This window comes from Nannobrachium achirus (assembly GCF_963921795.1).
Source record: "Nannobrachium achirus genome assembly, chromosome: 9".
Taxonomy (NCBI): domain Eukaryota; kingdom Metazoa; phylum Chordata; class Actinopteri; order Myctophiformes; family Myctophidae; genus Nannobrachium; species Nannobrachium achirus.
Genome location: NC_137818.1, coordinates 34136078 through 34163577, shown reverse-complemented (window position 1 = coordinate 34163577; position 27500 = coordinate 34136078). Strand labels below are relative to the sequence as shown.

Here is a 27500-nt window from a genome sequence, read left to right as displayed (position 1 = left end):
ATGAGTGTGTGTGTGTGTGTTCATGAGTGTGTGTTCATGAGTGTGTGTGTTCATGAGTGTGTGTTCGTGAGTGGATCGAGGGCAGGCAGGTGGAGGAGGGTTAGCCTATAACACTAACAGGTACACTCACGCATGCACGCACACACGCAGGCACGCACAGTCGCACACGCACACACACACACACACACACACACACACACACACACACACACACACACACACACACACACACACACACACACACACACACACACACTTATTTAACCAGCTCGGTGTAATTCATCTATGCCCCTTTGAGAGCAGACCCATGGCTGACAGGAATATTTGCATCCCTAATTCCCCCGTCTCTCTCTCTCTCTCTCTCTCTCTCTCTCTCTCTCTCTCTCTCTCTCTCTCTCTCTCTCTTTCTCTCTTGCCCCCACCCTTTCACTATGCCAGCTGGGACCAGCAGAACCAGAAAGAAGAGAGCCAGGAAGTCTTTGACACACACCCACACACACACCCACACACACACACACACACACACACACACACACACACACACACACACACCCTTGCATGGACAATCACTGTATCTAATCAATTCAACGCTGATGTTAAACAAAGCTCCCGTTTAGGGTAATTAACATGGCCTCATTAAGGCCTGTGCATCTGTTTGTGTGTGCGTGTGTGCGTGTGTGCGTGCGTGTGTGCGTGCGTGCGTGCGTGCGCGCGTGTGCGTGCATGCGTGTCCACACATCTGAATTGTTCTTTGTTCCTGCTGTACCTTATGTTACACGTGTGTGTCATCATACTGTAAATGAAATATTTGAAACGTAGCATTTTGTCATTTTGAATTAAATGCCATTGTTGTTGGGCAGAAACCTCCAAATGTAAACTCTTTACGTGTTTTGCATAAATGTATGCACGGCCTACTTCATCCTACAAGATTGTTGCACAAAGGTAGTGAAAATAGCAGATCTACAAGCTCACAACGCGTCGTGACGTTTTGGACGTACAACAAGGTTTCAGCAATGATATCTTGTAGGCTACCTTGTGTGGCCTGCAAGTGAGGAGCATCAACAGTTCAGTAAACAGAGTTGTGTGCGTGCGTGCGTGTGTGCGTTTCTGTGCCTTTGTGTGGCTGGACTCTGCATCACAATGACTCCATCATCTTTCCATTGAGCAGCCTTTCCCCAGGGCTGGGGAATCAATTGCCTATGTGATGTGCCTATTCCCTTTAGGAGAAATCAATTCAGCCTTATAAGTATGGCCTGGTTTAGTGTGTGTGTGTGTGTGTGTGTGTGTGTGTGTGTGTGTGTGTGTGTGTGTGTGTGTGTGTGTGTGTGTGTGTGTGTGTGTGTGTGTGTGTGAGAGAGAGAGAGAGAGACCTTGTCATTGCCCTGTTGTGGTGTGTGCAACAAAGGGCTGAGAAGTATTTCATGATATAGCGTAAGTGTTATATTTTCTTCATTTTAAAATTTAGACCATGATAGCCTTGTTTTATAGATAAATATAAACTTCAATTTCTTAAAAAAAAAAAGAATTTGATTGATTAATATACAAAGTCAGCATTGGAAATTAGGAGTTATAATATTTAGATTTATTATGTAATGTATGATGTATCCAGATTCATTCCAAAAATATAGATTGTTAATTGTCTCCACCAGCCGAAGGCTGAGTGGAGAGTATGTTTTCCCCTCCGTCCGTCCCGCAATATGATGTCATATTGCGTCATATTGCGTCATATTGCGTCATATTGGAGAGTATGTTTTCCCCTCCGTCCGTCCCGCAATATGATGTCATATTGCGTCATATTGCGTCATATTGCGTTATATTGCGTCATATTGCGTCGCATGAGGATTGGTCGAGCTTCACATGACATTTTGGCTTTTGGCTTCAATGTTGTTTCCCCCTCTGTTTATACTCACAATTGAGTATAAACTACTTTTTCAGAACGAGATTAAGATAAGATCTAGAATAGATAAGATCACATCGGAATAAACTATCCCACTATAAACAAGATCTCCAGCCTTATCTTTCTCTAAGGAGCATGATCAACGTCAACAAGACGGAAAATGGCAACATTGTGAATGGGTAGATCATGTTGAGATAGTCTTTTTAAAAGTAGATCTCACGTCAACAAAGTGTGGGCACCCCTGATCTAGAACCTCTGCCCCACATTTTTCAAATCAGCCTCATGGTGGCGCTATAACAGGCCAATTTGTATGGCCTGGTGGAGACCTGTGCTCGGAAGAGCACTGCTTCTAGTTATTAATGATTCTCCTCCAGATATCAAATATCTCGATTTCTTCCACTAGAGAAACTAACCCTTGAGAAACATAACCGTGCATACATTTTCCAAGACCTCCAGGAACTCCATTGTTCTCTCATTTAGAAAACCTCCCCAGAGGTGATCAACAGTGGTCAGTGGACCTGCTAATGATATGGAATGGAGAGCCATGGAGTGAGGAGGACGTATTCAGTTAAATACTACAGTGTCACGCGACGCATTTTGAGCTTGTAGATCGGCTATCTTTGTTATTTTCACATTTGAATCCTGAAAGGTTCACAGTTATGGACATATCATGATATCATCAGAAACCTTCGGGCAGAAACCTTGTATCTCTAAATTTCTAATTTGTAAATTTTTTCGCAAAGTAAAGCCCTGCTTCATCACACAAGGCCGTTGCACAAAAGTAGTGAAAACAGCTGATCTACAAGCACACAACGCCTCGCACTGCGATCGTCTGTTTTCACTAGTTTAAATCATTTTAAAAATGATAAATACAAAACAAATGATTTTGGGCATACAAGGTTTCCACCCAACAACGTCGATATGAAGGTTTCCAACGGCATTGATCGGCGGGGCGTGCGAGCACAAGCGTTTAGTCTTGCAGCTGTTGCTGAGATTGACACCTCTGGAAGGTCATGACTTTACCCTCCCCTCTCATTAGAATGGTCTGCCCCCCCACCCCCCCTCTCTCTCTGTTCACTAGCCAGCTGGACCCATCCACAGGGGGCAAAGAAGGGGGTTTGGGGTCCGACCATAAGAGTGGCCCAGCATGCTGTTACTGTCAGGACTCATTTAGCACCCCTCTCCTCCTGCCCAACGGGTGAGAACCGAGGAAGACTGTGTGTGTGTGTGTGTGTGTGTGTGTGTGTGTGTGTGTGTGTGTGTGTGTGTGTGTGTGTGTGTGTGTGTGTGTGTGTGTGTGTGTGTGTGTGTGTGTGTGTGTGTGTGTGTGTGTGTGTGCGCATTGTTCTGTAGAAGTGTGTGTGTTTCCCACATAGCGCTGGTACATCAGTAAGTACATTAACTTGACTTCATCGGTGTCTTCTATCCAGAAGGTCACAGTAAATCTCCATCCAGGTTCATCTGAGAATCAGCTGGCCAGCTCTAATGGTCTATTGAACTGCACCTCCTACCCTCCCCATATCGTACCATAATAACTCTTTGATCACTCGCACCATCCCCCTTTACGAGGAGAGAGAGGGGGGAGAGAGAGAGACGATTGAGAGGGGAGCAGGCAGCAAGCTTTCGATCTTGAAAATGAAGCCATTCAGTGGAAGTAATGAAAACGCTGCCGTTCTCATTAATGTCCATTAAAGTCTATGGGTGTTTGACCGGACTTTATGCTTGGTTTTATTGCCTTAGTAAATATTTTCATGAATAGTTTGAGTTTAAAGTCTTCTTACGACTGTCATGATGTGTGTTTTTGGTCAATTATGCTTTCATTAATCATAAAGAAGATGTCTTTCCACTGGTTCTTCTTATTTCCCTCTATACCAAATCACTTTGCCAAATATAGAACATTTACCAGCTCACAACACATTACGCGACGCTTGCACGTCTGCTATTGTTTGCCTACTGTGACATGTCCAGAATAGGGACGTTAGGATTCATAGTAGTAGGAAAAGAGACATTTGATTCCTCCTCGGGACCCAAACTTGTGAAAAAAGGCCAGTGTGCAAGCCTGTAGATCTGCTATTTTCTCTACTTCTTAAAAATATCATATATGTTAATAACATTTTTAATTTATGAAAACCTTTTGAGAAATGAAGGGATACTTACTCGCGACCATTCTTTTTTTACCCGCAACCCACAAATACGTTTGGGAAACGCTGGTTTATCCCTTCAATATGAACTGCAGGATCTGATGTTGGCCTCTAGAATCAACCAGTTGTTTTTCCCCCCTAAATAAATAAACCTGTAAAACGCATTAAAGCTTTTGATCTGGTTATGCCACATTGTCTCAGTGTTTCTCATTTATAATGCTGTTTTGCTGGTGTGTAATAATGAGCTCATGGGTTTTAAGGCGATTTGGTCAATGTCATCGTCTTACATTTCAATCTCTTATGATGACTGTACGTAATCCCTTTTTTGGGGGGGTTGCTGGGTGCAACCAGAGGTCACACCTGTCTGTGATGAGTGGGGCAGTCAATCTGCTCTTTCTATATGGCTGCTATAGCCGTACAGGGCCAGCCTCCACCATAGACCATGAGGCACGGGCTGCCTTTACTGGGGGAAGGAGCAATTTATAAACTGTATTTTGGTGTTTTTGTTGTTTATTCTGGCAGCCCAAAAACGTCCGTGGACTTTTCCGTTTGGATGTATGGGCTGTCGAGGCCAGAAAGTAGTTTTTTTCTACTCAGTAGGCGACTAGGCGTTGATTATACGACTTCAGTGCATCAGAATGGTGGAGTTGTTGTATTGCCTATCTGACACAGGTTGTGTGTGTGCGTGGGTGTCTCTACAGACCCAGAGTCCCAGAGGAAGAGGACGGTGCAGAATGTGCTGGACCTTCGGCAGAACCTGGAAGACACCATGACCAGCTTGAGAGGAGGACAGCTCAGCCACAGGTCAGACACCACACACACACACACACACACACACACACACACACACACACACTCACACTCACACTCACACTCACACTCACACTCACACTCACGCACATGCACGTACACAAAAGATAAAGCTAAAGATAGCAATTGAGAGACATAGATCTTTATTGACAGGTCCTAACTGTGAGCTGGTGTGGCGAGGAAAACACCAGTGGCCTTTCAGATCAATGCCGGTGTCTGTGTTGCTGATGTTGACGCTGTCGGCTAGAAACTGTCCAAAACGGTTCCTTTTTATTTATTTATTTATTTGTGAGACCCTTGTATGATGAAGTAGTAGGACATTAATTAATGGGAAGAAAATACATGAAAAGTTGAATGGGAGATACAAGGTTTCTGCCTGAAAGTGTATATATCGTTGCTGTCGGGCTGAAACCTCTCATCTCCACATTCTACCTTTTGGCGTTTTTTCGTAATTTTTACGCCCCAACTTGATCATACTACAGCATCACACAAAATACTCAAAAGTTGCAGATCTGCAAGATCGTTTTGAGCCTGTAGAACTGCTACTTCTGATGCTTTTGAATTTGAATCCTGAAAAGTAACATTTTTGGACTTGATGAGGTTTCCACTCGACAGAGACGATATATACAGTATACTGCAGGCTGTCTGTGTGTATATCTGCTGTGCTTTGGGTTTGCACAGAACTGAAAGCAGGATTAACGCAAAGCTGACTTCAAAGCCCACCCTTCTGATGCATGCACACGAATCATATTCATAGTTCATAGTTACACAACCAGACAGGCAGCGATGATGCCATGAATATGGGTGCACACACGCACGCACACCCACGTGCACTGATAATCAGCCTACCCACGCCATTTTGCCTGTCTGTCTTCTCCACTATCTCTCTCTCTCCCTCTCTCTCACCTATCTCATCCCCTCCTTCTCTCTCTCATACTCAGTTCCTTCAGTTTTTTTGTGTCCTTGAGTCTCTTTCTGCCTGTGTTGCCAGATGTTGAGAGAGAAACAAGCTGGCAAGTTAATATTGAGTTAATATTAAAATTAGTCAATATTCCATAAATATCAGTAGAACCACTTTAGAAAAGAAAAAAAAAGAAAAGTGAAATATATTGAATCATTTTAAGTTAACATCACAAATCGTGTGTGTGTGTGTGTGTGTGGGGGGGGGGGGGGGGGGGTCCTGGCACAAAATATTTGTAGATGGGGTCATTGACAAGAACTAGAAGCATCTAGTCGGCGACCTGGCCAACTCGGGAACGATGTAAATAGGGAATTAATGCCCCGCCCTTTAATACAAACCCCATTATACCTGTTGTCATAGGACCCGTTTTGACCATCTGTTTGCCTGTGTCCATTTATGCCCATATATGGAGATATCTGTATCTGTCTTTCTGTCCGCGTCCATTTTATGTCCATATATGGAGATCACTGCAGATATAATTCTGGGTCCATTTTATGCCCATATATGCCCATATATGGAGCTATCTGTCTATTTGCGTCCATTTTATGCCCATATATGGAGATCTCTGTATCTGTCTGTCTGTGTCCCTTTATGCCCGTACATGGAGATCTTTGTGATTCTGCGTCCATTTTATGCCCATATATGCCATATATGGAGATATCTGTTTATCTGCGTCCATTTTATGCCCATATATGAGCTCTCTGTTGCTTTTTGTTTGTTTCTTCTTTAAGCAGAATACGCAGCCTGCTTAAATCTGCATCATTCAAGTCATCCTCCCAGTCCCATGCTTTGTTGCTTGTCTTATGTTTGTCTTTGTCTCTTTTATTTTCTTTTTCTTTTTTGGAGCGGACCCCATGAATGCCCCACCCTTTAATGCAAACCCCAATATACCTGTTGTCATAGGACCCGTTTTGACCATCTGTTTGCCTTCGTGATTCTGCGTCCATTTTATGCCCATATATGGAGAACGCGCGTGCCGGTGGGAAGAATGGTTCTCGCGGATTACATACATACATACACATTACATACATACATACACATTCACAGAGATTCACAGAGATTTTTTGTTGACTCATGTGGCGTACGTGATGTCAGAGCCTTTTATGAAGTGATGTCACAATGAGTCAGCGCTTGCGCCGATTTCCTCCGGAACAGCCTGATGTCAACAATCAGCTCCGCATAAGGAGATTCCGAACGTTTCGCGCCGGTTTCGGAAAACCGCGCGTCGGGTCGAGGCCCGGCACTGCACTCCGCGCCGCGGCGGGGAACGCGCGTGCCGAATCTGAAGCCGGTGGGACGAACGGTTCTCGAGATACGCGGATTACATACAGACAGACACATACGCAGACAGACAGAGATTTGTCGCATTTATAGATAGATGTTTGAGAACCAGTAAGTCTCCCTAATTGGGAGATAATCGACCATCAGGTTGCATACACAGACTTTATAAGGCAATCGTAGCCAATCAAGGGGGAATATGGGAAATGGGACAGATCCATGTTGATGACATGACTTTAGAGATAATGTGTACCGCTTTGCGTGATTTTAGGCCAAAATCTGTAGGAGCAGTGTCCAAAAATGTGTTTATAAGCAACAAACTCTACAAAACAATAGGATTTACAAGCGAATAACAAGCCCAAGTTGCTTATAATAAGCATAAATTGGCAACACTGCTGCCTGCCCATGCCATGCTCCCCATGCGTTCTCTCTCTCTCTCTCTCTCTCTCTCTCTCTCTCTCTCTCTCTCTCTCTCTCTCTCCTCACCCTCTCTCTCTCCCTCTCCTCCCTCCCTCTCTCTCTCTCTCAGTGTGACTGTCCCCAGGAGTATAGAGTAGGCTACACCAGCAGATGGACTACCATTCATACTGTACATAGCTGTAATAACCTTGACACACTGTCTCCGCCACTCCCAGGGGACGCCAGTTCCGCTTGCAGGCCTGCTGGCCTCGTTCAGTGGAAGTTTCCCTTTCAAGCTAAGATACTGCTCTTACCTGTGAACATATTTCATTTGCCGCAGGTGATTTGCACTCATTCAACCTGCATGAAACCTATAGATCCCCATTGTGGGGGCGGACCTTTGGCAGAAATAGCAGTCTGTCTATTTGGTTCGCAAAGAGATTTGTGTTTACGGAAAACAAGGAGTGGGCCTATTTGTGGCCCTGGGGGATCCCGGTCGGGTCAAATAAGTATAAACCGTAACCCCCAAAGTAGAAAGTCAGCATCAGGAATGGTGCTAAAATCTAGGCTAACAAGTCAAGGTATCCACTCTTTTTCTGTCTGGTACTGCCCTTAAGGTCTGTGACGAGATCAAATACCTATATTATATAACAAGTGACCTATCTGATAATAAGGACATTTACAGGCAGCGTAGAATGTTATTCAAGCTGTTCTTAAGTTTAGCTTCTATGAAGTCCACTCTATTCTGAGCTTTTTGCACCCCATGTGTACAGTATACTGAAGCTTAATTTAGCTTATAATGATGACATGACACTGCTGCTTAAAGTACCACGATGCAGCAGTGCAAACCACATGTTTGTCAGTGTCAGTGTGCCCGCTGCCCACCTACTCTGGTGTGCTGCGAAACCCAAATGTATGGGTCGGCTGTCTGATTCTGTCATTGTTAACTGACAAACCCTGTGCTCGAGTTCAGCCTCGAGTTTTACACTAAACGGTGGAACATCGGTGTGTAAGCCTGTATATAATTTATGATTTTATATCAAAACACACCCTTGTTTGTTTGGGGATTTGTCTGTTATTTTCTATTGTTTCTAGTTTCTATTATGTGTCACTTACTTTCTCCTTTGTTGTTTCGCGTTGGCGGTTGTGCTCGTTTCTATAGCTTCGACTAAAGGGCTCTCAGGCAGCCGATTCTGTTTGTTGTGACAAGATTCGTTTTAAGTGCTGACAGACACCAAGGCCCGCTAACTTTTAATAATATGCTAATGCTGAGATACCAGGCGCTAAGCGGGAACGCAGTGTGCTGCACTTTGCTCGAGCAAAGGAATACGGGAGGAGGATTCATCAGCAGCGTGAGGCTAATGTTGGGTTTGGATGCACACACAAAGAGCACTCTCTAAAGCAGCACAGGCTGTGCTTTACGGATTCAGCCTTAAAACCAGGGCACAGGCAACAAAAGAGAAGAAAGACCCTGCAAAGGCACTCCTGTGACACAGATATGCCACGTACTGTATCATTTGGCACTGCGGGAGTGGAAATCTTGTATGTCCAAAACTGCTACTTTTCAGGAGATGGAATGAAAGCTTTTAGAAATAGTGAACATAGCCGATCTACAGGCTGACGACGCGTCACACAGTGACGCGTTTTGAGCTTGTAGATCGTCTATTTTCTGTATTTTTATATATTTATGAAAAAGTAGGCCATTATGTGATGAAAGAAAACGTAAAATGTTGAAATATGGAGATACCAGGTTTCTGCCCAGCGACAATATACTGTACATTTACATATATGCTACACATTGATATGCTACACACACACGCGTGTGCGCGCACACACACACACACACACACACACACACACACACACACACACACACACACACACACACACACACACACACACACACACACACACACACACACACACACCTCCAGCTGGAAGAAGTGAACTAATCCATAAGCAACTTAAAAGTGTGAGCGGTAACGCTTCATTTATTGTCACGATACAGCACAATTGTAAACGTGTAGAGCAGCACATTTCCGGCAAGTGACTCCGTCGTAGGACAAAGTATAAAACCAGGCTCAGCTGCCATAAGGTTTTACACAGGTCCTTTGAGAAAGGAAGCTGCAAGGAGGAGAAGAAGAGAGATAACCTCCAAGGCTCCTCTGAGAACAAAGGGCTACCAGCCAGTCCGTTAAATGGAGCATTTTTAAGCCCCTACCTCCACTGACCGCAGTTACACGGCAGCCATTTTTCCTCTTACATCTCACATAATATTTCAAGGAACACAGCCGTTCCTTGAAATACGAAATCGTCCCTTGTTTGGAAACTAAAATATGTGTCCCTTATTGAACTGATAATGTACACGCTTTGTTTCTTATTCTGTACTTGGACCGTTTTTCTATCTTACTAATCTCTTTGCCAAAAAATAGACAATCTACAAGCTCACAACACGTCGCAGTGTGATGCATTGTCGGGCGTCCCTTATTTTCCTTATAAATAAGCGAAGCCTGGTTGGGCGTCGCCCGATATTTGATCTTCAGGCATGATGAAATAGTAAAAGTCTGCAATAAAAAATGTAAGTGCAAGTCCAAAAGTATTGGTATAAAAATGACTTAAAGTACCAAAAGTAGAAAGTACTCATTATGCAGAATGTCCCATTTCAGAAGTTTGGAAATGTATAAATTGTATACAAATCTTTAAAATGACAGATCTACAAAAATAGCAGATTTCCTGAGATCTATTATAGTATAAGTAAAAAAAAAAGTATTAAAACTGTAAATACTGAAGAAAGTAAAAATGCCTAAATATTTTACTTTGAGTACACTACTTGAGTAAATGCACTTAGCTACTTCACACCACAGGCAGTTGGCAAACCTGGTCATGGCATTTAGCAGACACCCTTAATCCGACTTACAATAAGCAGGTAATACATCAATACAATAGCAAGGTTCATCAATACATCAACATCAATACATCAAAAGCATAGAAATATCAATCTAGAAAATAATCGAATAGACCAAAATAGTAGACCAAGCACCTAATCAGTAAAAACTTCATACAAAACCTAAATATTCTATCTAGCTTTAAGGGTAGACGAGTGCCACATTATGCGCTATGGGCTTATGTGGAGTCTGAAGAGGTGAGTCTTCAGGCCAGGGCGGAAGCTAGGGAGTGAGTCTGTTGTTCTAAGTGTGACAGGGAGTTTATTTTATTCCACTCAGTGAAACTCTCTCTCCTCTCTCTCTCTCCGTGCAGCTGCCAGGAAGGGAGCTTGGTGTGCTACGACAGCGACGAAGCCGCCGCCTTCTCCGTGTCCAGCCTGTCCAATCGCTCGTCTCCGCTGTCGTGGCGGCAGGGCCAGGCCAGCCCCCGCCTGCAGGCGGGCGACGCCCCCATCGGTGCGGTCCACCACACCACCCAGCCCCTCCGCATAAGCCACACCTCCCGCATCCACCTCATCGAGGGGCTGGAGGACTCGGACCCCGCCCTCCTGAAGGTGGCCTACCTGAGCGACAGCGACCTGGGGGGGAGGAGCCCCAACGAGGACGACGAAGACGACGACGATGATGATGACGATGTCGACATCGATGACCTGGGCAACGGGTGAGTGGTGTCTTCATCCAGCAGCGACTTAGAGCACTGGTTAGCAAATACTGGGTCTGGGATCGGGACCCATTTGAGGGTCGCGGACACATTTTTATGGGTCTCTTAATTTTTAGTTTCCTATTCCCCCAACATCTAGGATTTCATGAATAAAGAAAGATATAATGATTTAGTAGTGAAAATAGCCGATCTAAGAGCTCACAATGCGGCGGCGCGAAGCAACGCGTTGTGCGCGTGTAGAATGTAGATCTGCTGTTTTCTAGTTTGGGTCCGGGGCAAACGTCTAATCTCTCTTTTGGGTCTTGACCTGAAACGTTTGGGAACCACTGACAACACTCACAGACTGAATTTTCATTCTGTTTCATTCCATTAAGAGTCACCAGACCCCTGAATGCGTGGCTAGCGATTCAGGGGATGGAGCCAGTAGTTGCACTACTCATTATACCAGTAAGAACCCTAATCGGGAGATAAGTGACCGTTGGTCGCTTATCTCCACAGGCCAAAAATGTGTAGATGGGACAGATGCATTTTGATTACATGACTGTAGAGATACTGTGCGATTTGCGTGATTTTAGGGCAAAATCTGTAGGAGCAGTGTCCAAAGAAGTGTTTTAAAAAATCGGCCTGAAGGTGGCGCTAAATGGGACAGATCCATGTTGATGAGATGTGTGTAGACATACTGTGTACCGATTTGCGTGATTTTAGGGCAAAATCTGTAGAAGCAGTGTCCAAAAATATATTTAAAAAAATCGGCCTGAAGGTGGCGCTATATGGGACAGATCCATGTTGATGAGATGAGTGTAGACATACTGTGTAGCGATTTGCGTGATTTTAGGAGCAATGTCCAAGAATGTGTTTTGCAAGAATCGGCCTCATGGTGGCGCTAGAAGAGGGGCATGTGAGAAATAAGGGGTGGGGTCTCCGCACCGCCGAGGCGGACGAATAGATCCCGGCCCCGGCTCTCCCGGTCGCTCCTAGCCCGAGTTACGGCATTTTATGTGCGCTGCAGTGTGGGGGGTCCACCACTGGGGGCGCCACCACTTTTGCATCCGTTCTGGAGCACCAGGAGTCGGTGGTCCCCGGGAATTCCCCGTGAGCAGCCCCGTCGGGGTGGTCATTTGGTCATTTTTGCACATTTGGTCATTTTTTTACACCTGGGGGTCCCCCAGGGACCTGGGGGTCCCTGGAACTCTGGGGGTCCTTGGAGGTTGTAGTTTGGCAGGCAAGGAGTTTGTGTGGAAATTTTGGCATGGATCGGGCCAACGGTGGCCGAGATATGAGGAAAGTGTGACGTGTGACGAGTGACGTGACGGAGGGACAGACTGACGGACTGACGGACAGCCGGTGGAGGTTTGGATAGTATAGGAGTGTAAGTAACTGCGACCTACGGTCGCAATAAAATCCTCAGTGTCGATGTTATCTCTGAAGAGTGTTGCAAATGGAACGGCTCCATCAGGTTGCTTTTTTTTTTTGCGGAGGATTTTATCGTGTATGAACAGGCGACATATGGCACGACCCCCAGGTGCCAACATCTGGACTGCTAAATATAAAAGCTTTCTGGGGATGACAGATCATTGGATCAACGACGAGCTGAGGAAGGTGCATTGGCACGCAAGCAGATCAGGGGGAAACACATATATTCTGTGCAGAGGTCGAACAGATCCCTTAATTTTTCGGGACTTTCAAACAAGGTGACGGCCACTGGGACTTACAGTATGAGCCACTGGCTCTGGAATGGGTTGGTTACCAAAGCTGCTACTACGCTAATAGCAGCATTCACACCCTGAGCACTATTTGACCACATGTGGGGAGAGCATTTCAATGCTTCATAAACGCAGTTAAACTCCTTGGTGTTAATGTAGCCATGTGTGAAATCAGAGAGTTGTACACAATGTAATATTGGATGGATTTTACAGAGTGTAGCCTGTGGAAAAGGAAAGCAGCACACCTGTGTCTGCCTAATAATGATGGCCGCAGGTCCTGGTCTGTGAGAGGAGAGGTGAGCCCCACCATGCCACCTGTCACCACTTACAGCCCTGCCACCGCAGTCAGTCCTGCAGTTAGTGGTTTACCAGCAGAACAAAGCCACCGTCCGCCCCCATTGTAATGAATCACCACCAGTGGTGGAACAAAGTACTCACGTTCTTTACTTAAGTAATAGTATCAATACTGCGATGTAGAAATGCTCTGTTTACAAGTAAAAATCCGGTATCAAAATTGAGTTGAGTAGAATTAGCCTACATAATAAGTATTGGTATCAAAGTAGAAAGTACTCATTATGCGTTTCACAAGTTTTCAAATGTATACAATGTATAATAAAAACCTTTTGAAGAGAACAAGCTCAAAATGTGTTTTGACGCGGACCAATCTTACACACTTTGAAAGCCAATCTCAGCCAACCAGGATGGAATATGGACAATCAGACAGATCCATGTCGATCACATGACTGTAGAGATACTGTCTACCGATTTGCGTGATTTTTGGATTTGGATTTGTGTACAGAAATGTGTTTTGCAAACATCGGCCTCATGGTGGCGCTAAAACTGGGCCATTTGAAAAATGCGGGACAGAGGTTCTGAATTGGCATCCAGGGAGTGTGTGTGCTCATTTTGGCAGCGACCAGGCCAACGGCGCCGGAGATTAGCAGTTAACAAACTCGGAGGACGGACGGACGCACAGACGCACAGACGCACGGAAGCACGGACGGACAGGGGCGAAAACATACTCTCCCCCTGCCTTCGGCTGGTGGAGACAATAATTGTTGTTGAGTAAAAGTACAATATTTGTCTTCGCGATGTAGTGGAGTAGTGTGTTGAAAATCGGAAAAAGCACACATTAAATAATGAAATACCTCAAAATTGTACTTAAGTACAGTACTTGAGTAAATGTACTTGGTTACTTTACACCTCTGTGAATCACAACACCGCCCCCGAAAGCCCCCCGAAAGCCCCTCCGAAAGCCTGCACTGACACTGGCAACTGTTGGGGTCCGACGGCCCCCCCTTGGTGAAGTTGGCGCAGCCTTTGTCAGGAGAGAAGCCCTGTGGCCAAAGCCAAGGATGATGTCACAGCCAGTGACTGACTTGAACAGAGCCCCCCCTCCTTCCTGGCGACCGCCGCCCCCCCCCTGTCATATTCAGCTGTGCTGTGTGAGCCTCCTGGCAAAACGGGCACCGTGCCAATTTGACCCCTTGCTGAGTTGGCTGGCTGGCCACAATGCAGCAGAGCCCCCCCCCCCAAACCAACTGGCAGAGCTACAATGCAGATGTCTGTGGAGAAATAAAAACCCGGTTGGCTTACACCCGTCGACTCTGGACCCCCCGCTGCGCGATCACTCAACACGTTCGTAATACATGATCGGATTAAAAGCCCGGTCTCTAAAATTCAATGAGGATCCAAATCTTTTTTAGAGATTTAGATGTTAAATTAATTGCTTTTGGACGGTACAGTACATCGTGTACGTGTCGCATCCCACAAAGCCGAAAGGGACTCTTGTTTTCGTTGGTCTCGTACAACGTCGTCTTTCAAAAACATTGGTTTCGTGCCATGTGCTCATAGTTAGATTTCTGACATCCTGTTGTTGCACACTGTGGCGTTAAGTCCTTAAAATATCCTCTCACACAACAATGCACAAACTCCACTTGACACGGAGCAGCTGGCCGCCTCCAGGTGTCCGTGACGACTCAACCCCCTACAGGGGCTTATGATGAGGGACAGAAAGGCTGTTGTTTTCTCTTCACCTTCATTTGTTGTCTGACTGCCACCTACTGTAACAGTCCCTATCATCATGACTGTCTGTTTGGGTACAGTATATGTTTGTACATGTTTTGTGCGTGCATGTGTGTGCAGTAATACCAACTGTGTGCGTGTGTGTACGCAGATAGGACAAACCATTGCATTAAAGCTAAGGTATAATCTATGAGCTAAGAGGTGGTGATGAATATCCATAGCCACTTTATTGCGACTGAAGGGTTAGGGACGCATTATACCCTGAGAAATCTCGTAGCTTGTCTGACTGTCAGTATTGTCTGACTGTCAGTACAGGAAGTGATGTCACATGATGTCAGTGAGTCACAGTGATGTGGTACAGAATGACTCATATATGGGCATAAAAAGGATGTCACGTGACATCACCTCCTGTACTGACAGTCAGACAAGCTACGAGATTTCTCAGGGTATAAAAGTCCATATATGGTCATTCCCAGAAAAAGAAAAAAACCTTTTATGCCCATACATGGAGATTTCTGATGTCATAAATCCCAGGACGAAAATGAGAATGTTAGGGTACCCCCTTATGCCCATATATGGAGATCCACAGGCATCAAACCAAGGCCCTAACTCACCAAGGACATTATTAAGGACATTATGTTATATTGTCAATATTAAGGACATTATTAAGGATATTATGTTATCAATATTAACACTCAGGACGCCACCATTCACTTACGCTTGATTTTGAAGAGCCCCGGAAGCTCCGTGCGTGTGCACGTGGGTGTACACTGACGATCCAGGAAGGAGATCTGTTTGTTTACAAACGGTCGCGAAAACTAAAATCCTAACCGGGGCCGACCATCACGGCATAGTGTCGCCGTGAAGACAAGCTGATCTCGGCCTCCTCGGCGTTATTTGCACCTTATTTCGAGATAAAGCCGTTTTTATGTTTCAGTATAGAATAGGAGTCAATGGATAATGGCCGCTCTCTGGCCAAGAATTGCCCTTTAGGGCGAGGTCGCATGTCACCCTGAGGTTGCATGTCACCCTGAGGTGTCTTACTAGTAGTTGTGAGAGGCACTTTTTGGACATGAGGGTTCACATAGTTAAAGAAAGTCTACAGAAAAATTGACCCGTATAAGGGTCTTTGGGTCCACATGTACACTGTCAGATGATGTTGCTGTGGGTGTGCGTGAGTGTGGGTGTGCGTGTGTGTGTGTGTGTGTGTGTGCGTGTGTGCGCGCAAGTGTGTGTGTGTTTGCCTTGGACGTCTCTCAGTCCTTTAACCCCACACTATGATGTGACGTGACACAAACTGCATCGCGTTACACACTGACCCATCCACAGAACCAAAAAACACATGAGCTCATAGCAAAGTGGGAGGCTGGCAGATATGTGTGTGCACGACTGCGTGCGTGCATGCGTATGTGTTTCTGTGTGAGACTCCGAGTGTGTAAAAATGGCCCTTTGCTGCGTGCCTATAGGCATGCCATCTCCATGGTTACCTGTTCAAAATGTCACCTCCCCTCCCCAGCCAGTCCCCGTGCAGGAAATCAATGGCAGACAGACGGCTGGTCCCTGTGGTGTTGCTGGGTGTCTGGTCATGGTCTTTAGAAGTCCACTTTTTACTTCATAGAGCCTGTTATTGTCCCCCTGGTGTAAGGGATGTGAAATCATAGCCAGCGTTTTCTGGCCGTGCAATGAGACCAAGAGTGGGAAAGCATTTGGAGGAGGAAGACAGACAGACACGTTGGCCGTCAGAGAAGTTGAAAAAGAAAGAAAGACAGACAGACAGACATCTTCTTTCTTTTTCTTTCAGCGTATTCCCATCAGGGTCACCACCACAGTGAATCATCTGGATCTGTTTTCTGTGTCTTCCTCGGTGACTCCAGGCCACTTGCATGTCCTCTCTCACCACATTTGTGAACTGTCTCTTCGGCCCTCATCTTCTCCTCTTCCCTGGCAGTTTCCTTCTCCCGATGTACCACTCATCCATCCTCTGCAGACCATCTCTCAACCTGGCCTCTCTTTGCTTTATCCCCAAACCTTCTAACCTGGGCTAATCATCTAATGTGGTCACTTCTAATCACGTCCTGCCTTGTCACAGCCGACTCCATTTCTGCCTCCAATACCACCGTTTCCAAGCCGTACAGCATGGCTACTCTCAATACCGTCTCTTAAACATAGACAGACATACTTCCATAATACTTCCTATGATGCCTACATCTATAAAACAATTATAAACAATTTAAACATACTACGCATGTCCATACGTTACCCTATAAGTCCTTATAAAAAGCTTTATATGATTGCATTATACCTTTTAGTGCTTATTAGTGTAATTATGTAATTATACAGTGTCAGAGTAATTTATACTTGATCATTCTAAGTAATTATAAAATGCTTCATATTATGTGTTGTGATTATTGTTAAGCATTATGAGTTCTTATAACTACAATTATACCGTGTTTTGAAGAAGTGTTTAAGATATTTTGGACTTTCTGTGTAGTCATTCTAACTCACCAGATTCACCACTAGAGGTCAGGCTAGAGCTACTAGATTCCTCTTCCAGGCTACCACATTATGCACATGCTGGACTCTCCCTTTTCTCATAATTTATTCCACACTCTCATCCATTATACATACATACACACAGCCGCTGTCATATAGAGGTCATACTACATGTTCATATCCCCCTCCCCACTATATAATACATAGGATTCTCATATATATACATAATGAATCGCTAACACAGACATCCTCCCTTTGTTTGTTTGGGTTCTGAGTGCCCCATCTCTTTGTTCTCTTAAATGGTGAGGAAGTATACCATAATAAACCAAGGGTATTCAATGTTTTTTCAGGCCAAGGACCCTTTAGCTGTGAGAGACATGAAGTAGGGACCCCCTACCACCTTTGTATTGAATTGTGATGCTGATTAGATGTCATAGATAGCTTCATAGACTTGTGTGATAGCACTGTCATCAGTATTGTGTAAATTAATGTTGTATGTACTGTTATCCTTTCTATTAATATGTTTGACTGTGTATTTTCATTTAACCACTTAAAACCGTCAATACTTGGTAAACTTGACCTCTCAGTACTTGGTCTGCTCTTTTTTTTCCCCTCCACACCAAACCTCTGCAACGTGTTGTGAGCTTGTAGATCTGCTATTTTTGGCCAATGTCACGCCTCCCCCAGAATAGAGATGCTAGGTTTCAAGTGGTTAATGTAAAAAAAGAAGGAAAAAATCCTACCACAAAAAGATTTGCTGTCCCATCGTAACTCCCCAGAAGTCCCGGAGCCCCTGTTGAAGACCCTACCATAAAGATTTTAGTATGACTAACGGAGGTCTACAATACAGTCATTAGATATATGACCGGAGGAGCTCAACATGCGTCCATATGTGTGTGTTTGGATGTGACTCACTGTTAGTCTCGTCGTGATTCATATGAATTATATTGGCATGTATCACTTTCGCTTTTGAAGTCGAGGCTTGCCATGTGCTCTTGCATGACCTGTGTGTCTCACACACACACAAACACACACACACACACACACGCACACTGAGTCAGGAGGACCCCCCAGTGTTGGATATCCTTTTCCTGCCCTTTCTCTCTCTGTCCCTGACAGACCCTTCCTCCCTCCATCTGCAACCAGACCCTCCCAATGTCCCCCCACGCTCTGACTTATTACACACACACGCTCGTCATTCTGACCAGGAAACAGCAGGGAGGGGAGCCCTGAATGTGTGTGCGTGTGTTCGTCTGCATGAACATGCATTACTCATAGGCATTACTATACGTATCCAATCCAAACATCCCCACAAGTACATAGCAGAATTTGAGATACGTAGACAGTTTTCAAGATGTTTCTGGTTAAAACTATATGGGGACTTACAATTAGTGAAAGCTTTAGGTTGGGTTTGGGTTTAGGATTACGCATCTAAAGGTTAGGTTTAAGCTTTGGGGTTAGGAGTTTTGCCAGATTTATACTCAGTTGCTCGTCTGTGTCTGCGATGCGGGCGTGCGGCATGCGCTGTGACCGCGTTGTGTCGTGCACTGAAAATAGCCTATCTACAAGGTTACAGCATGTCTGTGTGTGATGTGTTGGGACCGCAACTGAATATCCTCGCCGTCCGGAAAGAAACCTCTTATCTCCATATTCTAACTTTTTGTGTTTTTTCTTAGATAAACGCCCCACTTGATCATACTGTACTACAACGTCACACAAAAGCATCAAAAGATCGGCTGCTTTTGCTACTTTTGAATTTGAATCCTGAAAAGTAACATTTCTGGACGTACGAGGTTTGGTTCCCACCCAACAGAGACGATATATAACTCGGGCTTTAGGGTTCTGTACATGCGTGTGCGATTATGTGTAATGTTATATTGGATTCAAATATCGTAGCTGTCAGGTGGAAACCTTGAACGTATGTCCAAAACCGTTCCTTTTTTACTTCAAAATATCAAAATAGTGAAAACAGCCAATCTGCAATGTTGCGACACGTTGTGAGCTTGTAGATCTGCTATTTTCACTATTTATGTGTGACACTCTTGTATGATTAAGTAGGGCATGGGTCTTCAACACAGGGTCCGGGTCCCCGATGGGGTCCTCGGTTACTACAGGGTGTCCTCCAAATCTTTGTGTGATAGAAACTTGTTTTTTTCCTATTTTTTATATTAACCACTTGAACCCTAGCGTCCATATTCAGAAAACTTTATCCAAAAATAGCAGATCTACAAGCTTGCACTGTGAAACGTTGTGAGCTTGTAGATCGGCTATTTTCGGCGAGAGATTTGGTGTAGAGGGGAAAAAGAGCAGACTAAGTACAGAGTGAAAGGTCACGTTTATTAAGTATTGACGGTTCAAGTGGTTAAATATCTGAAAACACAAATTGGCATGAATCCAAAATACACTGATAATTGTGCTGTCAAACAATGAAACTATATGGAATCGATAAAGGTTGTGGGGGTCCCTGCTTCATCTGTCTCTCAACCAAGGGGTCCTTGGCCTGAAAACGTTGAAGACCCCTGAAGTAGGGCATGAATTTATGAGCAAAAACGTAAAAAGAAATTATGGAGAGATTTCTGCCCCTCCCAACCCTTTTCATTTCAAGGAACCCCGGTTTGATTTGCATCAGGCCACCGACCCCAATTTGATGCAATTTGTTTGATCTCTGGGACCCCAATCTGCACTGTAAATTCATCAGTGTTTATTTAACTCTGGGAGTGTCCAAATGGAATGTGAACACTCTGACCGTTACAGAGCCATTGTTGGACCCCTGCCCTGGTGGTCTCCTGACCCCACGTTGAGAGAAACTGTCCATCTGCTAGGGGTTCTCAACCTGGCCGTGACCCCCCAAAATAATTTGAACTGAGAGTTGAGACTGAGTATTACATTTAGTTTGACTCGGTTCCACAGATAAATATAATAAAACATTTTGCCTCTTTCTTATATTATTTGACAATTTGGCCTGTTTGACCAGTTTTTATTGCAACCGTCAGGTCGCAGTTCTATCAAAACCTCCACCGGCTGTCTGTCAGTCAGTCTGTCAGTCAGTCTGTCTGTCCGCCACGTCACACTTTTCCCCTACTCATATCTCCGCCACCGTTGCCCCGATCCATGCCAAACTTTGCTCCTTGGCTGCCAAACCACAACCCCTCATTTCTCACATGGACCTCTTCCAGCGCCACCATGAAGCCGATTCTTGCAAAACACATTTTTGAACACTGCTCCTGCAGATTTTGCCCTAGAATCACGCAAAGCGGTACACAGTATCTCTAAAGTCATGTCATCAACATGGATCTGTCCCATTTCCCATATTCCCTTCTGATTGTCTACCATTGCCTTCTAAAGTTTGTGTATGCGACCTGACGATCGCTTATCTCGTGATTTAGGGAGTCTTACTGGTAATATACTGTAGTTTGTTGATTACTTTTGATGCAGTAATGGTCCTTTTTCCGTAACATGTTTAGGTATAAAAAAAGGTCTTAAAAGTAGGCTACTTAAATTGTAACTTTTTTTATCATCTGGCGACCCCCACGCAAAATCATGTAGACCCACAGGTTGAGAACCACTGTGCTATACCAATCCTACAACACAAGATCTATCTACACAGAAGTGGTCTTCATAAATCTGCTCTTTTGGGCCTCCCTTTTTAGTTTGGGGTCCCATGACCAAATACGTAACAATTTGGGGGTCCTTGACATTAAATAACCACTGATATACACACCACTGTGGGTCCATTTGGGACCATTAACACTTTCCAGAGTTAAATCAAGCACTTTAATGTGGCATCGTACCCTGCTAGATCGCCTGCCACCCATTGTTGCTTTACACCTGATAAGCGGGCATGCAGCGGGCATGCAGCGGGCATGCGGCGGGCATGCAGCGCTGCACGTGCCAGCGATTGCTCCGAGCACGCTGCTGCTGCCGCTTGTGTTTCTTTCTGCACCAGTGGCCTCAGACGCCTCTTTGTTTACGGATGGAAGGAGCCCCTGGTCTGCGTCGTATCCATGGCGACGCACCGAGACGACCCGGTTGACTGCGCTAACCGTCTGAATTATGAAAACAGTTCAGAGCAGGACACACACACACACACACACACACACACACACACACACACACACACACACTTCTGCAGCCTGTTGGCTCCAGTGTTATGATGTTAGAAAGCCTTTGTGTCGTCTTGTTTCTAGAAGAGCAGCAGAGAGCTTATTGTTCTTGATGGAGGAGCTACACTGGTATGAGGGAAGGCTTCCAAACAGAAGTGCTTTTCATTGAGTGCCAATGATGCATGGAACAACGCTCTGTGTCCCTGTTTCTTTTCTTTTTAAGAGTCTGATTGGTTGGTTAATTGGTTAATAGGGTCATAATAATTATTATTCTTTTTTTTAAGATATGTTTTGGGGTTTTTATGCATTTTATTGATAGGACAGTAGACTGACAGGAAATGGGGAGAGAGATGGGGAGTGACACGCAGCCAAGGTTGTCGGGTTCGGGATTCAAACCCGCGACATGCTGTCAGGCATCAGAGCCTATGTGAGTATGCGCCTGGACCAGTAGGCCAGTGGGCGCCCCGCGTCACAATCATTTTAACCACTTTATCCATTTATATGTTGGCTGTTCAAAAATAGCAGCTCTACAATTGCTTGTACATCAATTTTACATGAATCTTCTCATCTGGGGGTCCCTGCATTGTTCCGTTATTTTCAAGCTTCGCCCACGGAAAGGGCTTGACAGGACACACACTCGTTTACAATTCGTGCTTGGCTTTAGTTGTTATTTATTGTAACAAATTGCACAGATTATAAACCTGAAATAAAAGGAAATAAACATTCTCACAATATATTCATACATTTGCAATAAAACATAATGCAATAATACTACCAAAATGAAACATCTACAGTATGTCACTCCTCTACTAGCTCACACAAACACACAGTGTATAATAAACTAGCAAACAAACACATGTAGTTCTATTGACTCCTACATACATACAGCACGCAGAGCTCATAGTGTAGTTCTCACACTCTCACTTCTAGCATTACAAATGTGGGCTCGAAATAATAAGAAACTACACTACCCACAATGCTTAGCAACACAAACGTGCCCAGACATCTGTCACTGATTGACGTTAATGTGCCGGCTGGCTACGCTAGCATGGTTGCTAACTAGAAGCTAACAAACAGTCACACACAACCTACAGTAATTAAGTGTCTTAAAGTGACCATTTCAAGTTGCAATGAAATCGTTTTTACACAGAAACACTAGATCATGCTTTGTACATCACTAGCAGGCAGATGTAGTTACAGAACATAAATTTCACTCTAGCATTGTTTTACATACCAACGGCCAGTGTGCTCCTGTCAGCGGTCTGAAATGAATGAGCGAGGCTCTGCACTCTGCGCCATCAAGAGGCTACTAGTATGAACTGCGCATGCGCATAAATATATACTGTAGAGTACCAGATATGTAACCTTAACATTAAATGTATGAATTATTTCAGTACAAGTAGAAAAATGTAAATAGAAAAATATATAGAAATAGTAAATATCCAGTATAAATATTTTAAACTGTTCCCATTTCTTTTATACATGAAATATTTATACCCATGAATTATTTTAGACCCATGAAATTATTTTAACAGGTGACAATTATTTAAATATTAGAGCAAGTGACCAATCCGACAAAACACCTCCCACTTGGTCGACTGATCAAAGATCCAAGGAGACCACACACAAATATCAGTCACTTGAGTGTCACATTAGCTTAACTTAAAGTCAACCCTTGTAGGTATTTTCAAACGAAAGTTAAGTGCTTTCCAAAACTGAAAGTGTCGTTTTAAAGTTATCATTAGCACAAACTCACTAAGGAGGGAGGCACCACCACCTTTCCTCCTACTGAGTGTAGGTTTGCCCTTGAACCACTCAGCCGCCTCCCAGGGTTACCCGCTACCTAAATAAACAAAGTTCACAGAGTCTTTTGGGTACCCATGGTGAGGACTTATCCCACCTTCTGCCGGTCTTCTACCGGAATCAGCACCACCAGCCGCCGCACATCTCTGCGTAGGACGATGGTTGTGGGCAGAGTTGAGCCCTTCCCCCGGGTTCTGGATACGAGGGGAACAGGAAGGCCGATGCAGGTCGAGACGTCAGCATCCCGGACGACTCCCATCTTGTCTGGATACGTAGAGACGATCCTGCCGAGCCAGAACTGTCCTCTCACGGCGTTCTGGTCTGCCTGAAGAAAGCTCTCAGAAGACTGGTTGTTGACGGGATCAGCGTGGACGGCCCTGGAAGCCATGCAGCAATACACGACTCTCCAGACCTTTTTCTTAGTTCTTTTCTTTACAGCATCCCTCACTTTCAAGGGGCCGAAAGGGTCTAGTGTGTTGTAATCTTTGGTCACAACTAAGCGGTTAAAGGTTGTGTCCTGAAAGTTCACACCGTCTTGGGCTGCAAGGGCTAGGTCTTGGAAGGCCTCTGCTCTCTCTTCTGCAGACAGCTTAGGGCCTCTCGCCTCCCACTTTGCTGAACCCGAGGCTTGGTATTTTAGGTTTAGCCAGGATTCTACTGCTTGTCGAACCCAGGCGATAGTTCCACATAGTTTTGACAAGCTGCTGAACCGTTTGGGCTCTACAAGCTGCACAAGAGCCACTCCCCAAGGCTTCCTCTTCTGCTTTTCTGCTGATGGAGTTGAACCTGGGTCTTTTGGTGGCTGCAGCGTAGAGTCTGTTGGTTCTGCATCAGTGTCAGTGTTGCTTGGATCTGAGACCTTTTTTGGCTGAGCCCTGGTGACTAGGCTTTTGATGTTGTCAGCGACGTTGGTCACTATCTCGCTGGCCACCTTCACTGGCTACTCAGCTTCAGTCCTTTTCATGAACTCTGGGTCTTGTTGCCATTCTGACTCATCATCGAGCTTCTCGGGAGTTGCTCCCCTGGTGATGTCTGATATGTTGAGGTTTCCATCAACCAACCTCTCTGGTTGGTAGCCGACTCCAAGTGCCTTGCTTTCTTCGTCCCTCATCTGGTTGGGTAACACCAGAGTCTTGGGTACAGAAACGCTTGTCTCACTGTTACTGGAGTTGGCTTCGGTTCCAGACCTCCCACTTTGGCCCGATACGGCCCGCGGCTCAAGTGAGAAGCCTCCATCCTTCAAGATCTTTTCAACTTCTTCGTTGGTAATCGCCGTACTCTGAAGGATTGTTTCTCCAGCTTCCAACTGGGCTGTCGGGTCCAGTAGGATCTCTTCGTACACCCTCGCAGCTGACCTCATAGACCTTGCAAAGTGAGTTTCAGATCGGTGCGCTGCCAAGTCTACCTCTTCGAGGAGGTCAGGATGGGTCCCACCGACCGTTATTCCTAGGGGGCCGTCCCAGAGGACTAGGTCTCCCTCCGTTTTGGTTGGCTTTGGGACCAGGCGTCCCTCTTTGAGACTAATGAGCAGGTCGATCTTCTCTGGTCGGACTAGGTCTTGAGCTGCAACGTCCGGGAAGAATTTCTGTAGTTGTTGTGGCGTTACTGCATGGTTCACCTTTGCAACGCTTTCCAAGCCATAACAGAGGATTTTATGCTCCACCACTGTACCTTCAGGCGTCTTCACTCTCAGCCTTAAAGTATACTTTTTGGTAACAACCGTCTTCTTCATCCCTCCGACTCCTTGGACGATTAACTTGAAGTTCTTGCCCTTGAGATTAAGACGCTCAGCGGCTTCGTAGGAGATGTAATTTGTATCTGAAGCGAGATCGATCAGAGTACCGATTAGTTGGCCTGAGTTTGTTGTCACATCTAGCAGCATCATTATAACGGGATACTCTTCTGGTTCACCATCTGTGCTAGTGCACACCGTTGTAGAGATCTTGTTTGAGAAAGCTTCCTTGAACTTAGCTTTCAACTCTGGTGGGAGTTCGGCGAGAAGCTCCTCTTGTTTATTAGTCAGTCCAAATCCCTTTTTCTCCACTTGTGACTTGCTCTGCTCTCCGTTTTCCTGCTCTCCACCCTTTTTATCCTTCTTCTTGGTTGGAGGCAACGGGCAGAGCAAGTAGTTGTGGTCTGAGGACCCTCCATTTTGACATTCTTCCTTTGAGCATAGGAATTTTTGAGTGCATCTGTCGTCTTCACCATGAAGGCGCAAGCACTTGAAGCATACTCCTGATTCCTTCAGCTGAGTTTTCTTGCTTGATAAGTGGAGCTTCTTGAAGACTTTGCAAGCAAATAGTCTACCAGCATGCTCCTCGTCTCCACAGGCGATGCAAGAGCTTGGTTGAGAGCATTCGTTTCCTGACATGGCTCTGGTGAATGCTCTCTTCTCATTTGACCTCTCAGAAGAGTCTGAGCTGGGCTGCAGCTGGTCTAACTCCTCGAGAATGTCCTCCTGCCTTTTCAGGTACTGCAGTAGGCAATCAAAGTGGTTGCGTGGTGAAAATCCGCTTGCAGGGTCTTTCTTATGCGTTAGCCACTTTTCTTTCAGGGAGTCAGGCAGCTTACTCTCAATCGACTGCGCCACCACCCGATTTTTGACAGCATCCTCTTCTCCCAGGATTTGGAGGTCACGAAGAGCTCTCTCCACAGCCTGAATTAGATCGATTGTCTTTCTTGGGTTGTTACCCTTTACGGGGGGCAGTCCATGCACCTCTTTTGAGATAAGCAGCACTATTTTTGGCTTGTTTCCATATTTGTTGTCTAGGAGCCTGAACACGTCGTCAGCGGATCCGCAGCTTGACAGCACAAGGTCCCTCTTGACTTTCTCGTCCAGGCTGGCTTGAAGATGGAATTTCTTTATATTGTCCAACCCATATGGGTTTCCTAGTTGTTGTAGGTCCTCCCATTCAGCTTTCCATCGATAGTAATCTCTCACGTTACCAGAAAACATGGGCAGGCGTGCTCGTTCTAGAATAATTTGGGGCCTGAAGTTGTAAGCTCCGGGGTATAAACCGGAACCAGGTTGCAGTGGGTTTAGGGAGGCATGTGGCGTGTTAGGGGGATTATAGCTAGGGTTGGGGCCCATGTTGGGCTGAGCGCCGCTTATGGGGGTTTGAGAGTTTGTGGGGTGGGACAGATTAGGGTTAGTACCACCCGGCGCTGCTTGTCCATCGGTATCGCCTTGTTGATTGCCTTGGTTTTGCCCCACCGCAACAACTGGCTTCTCTTGGTCCGGCAGCTCCTCTTCGTCGTCAGACGGGACTCCCAGGCCTCGCCACGACCACTCATCCCACAGTGTCTCATGTTGATTCCTCAGCTTCCTGTAATGGTCTTTCACTTCAGTTATCTTGTCACTAGGAATCACGTCCATACATTCATTCACTGCTTTATTGAGTTCGCAAACTTTTCGTTCCAGCTTTCTGTTCACCAGTTCACGCTCCCTCCTAGTCAGCTGCTTGTAGTCTGTTGCTTCGGCCCGGTCCAGGGCTGATTCAGCCTCTTTGGTTAGGGTAGTAATTTCCCTTTCAGCAAACCTGGTCCAGAAGCTTTGTAGGACGATATGCTCGGTCTCATCAAATTTACGGTCGCACTCTGACGTTTTCTCGTCGACTTTGTCCGCCTTTTTTGTGGACTCCTCGTCGCCCGCTTCTCTTAGGGCCATGCCGTACTCAAACCCAAGATCTCTGACTCTGGCATGCTCCATTCTGAGGTTCCTCCATTCACCTCTCAGGTCTACTTCTTTCAATGAGTTAGCCCTGGAGATGAGATGGTTGGCTCTTTTGGTGAACGCAGTTTGGACTGCTGTACGCCTCTGCTTTAGCTTCTCCAGCTCCTCCTCTACTGTCGTCATCTTGACTTTTGTTGCGTTGACTGAATTTTTAGCTTTTATGCCAATTGGGCACGTTAGTCTTTTATTTTGACTTTGTCGTTTCTTGTTATTGGCTTTTGCTATTTTATTTTCAGCTTTGCAGGTTGACAGATGAGCTGGCAGTTGTGTAGATGGGCTGTTAGCTTACAGTCAGGTTTGTAGAACAGTCTCTTTAATAATTTCTGGTCTTCTGGCTTTGTCCTTGCTTCAAGGTCGTTCCTTTCATTGGAAAGCCTGGCATGGTTTATAATTGTTCCGTTATTTTCAAGCTTCGCCCACGGAAAGGGCTTGACAGGACACACACTCGTTTACAATTCGTGCTTGGCTTTAGTTGTTATTTATTGTAACAAATTGCACAGATTATAAACCTGAAATAAAAGGAAATAAACATTCTCACAATATATTCA

At 45.2% G+C, this 27500-nt stretch overlaps 1 protein-coding gene across 2 annotated transcripts in view; it reads left to right on the top strand.

The window, feature by feature from the left end:
- The window catches only part of nav1a (neuron navigator 1a), a 146940-nt gene that overhangs the window by 41169 nt on the left and 78271 nt on the right, over window positions 1–27500 (top strand). For both annotated transcript variants that reach the window (XM_080734307.1, XM_080734306.1), the window contains exons 3-4: window positions 4740–4842; window positions 10745–11092. In XM_080734307.1, coding sequence (XP_080590433.1) covers window positions 4740–4842; window positions 10745–11092 — 451 coding nt within the window. The remainder of the gene's footprint in view (window positions 1–4739; window positions 4843–10744; window positions 11093–27500) is intronic.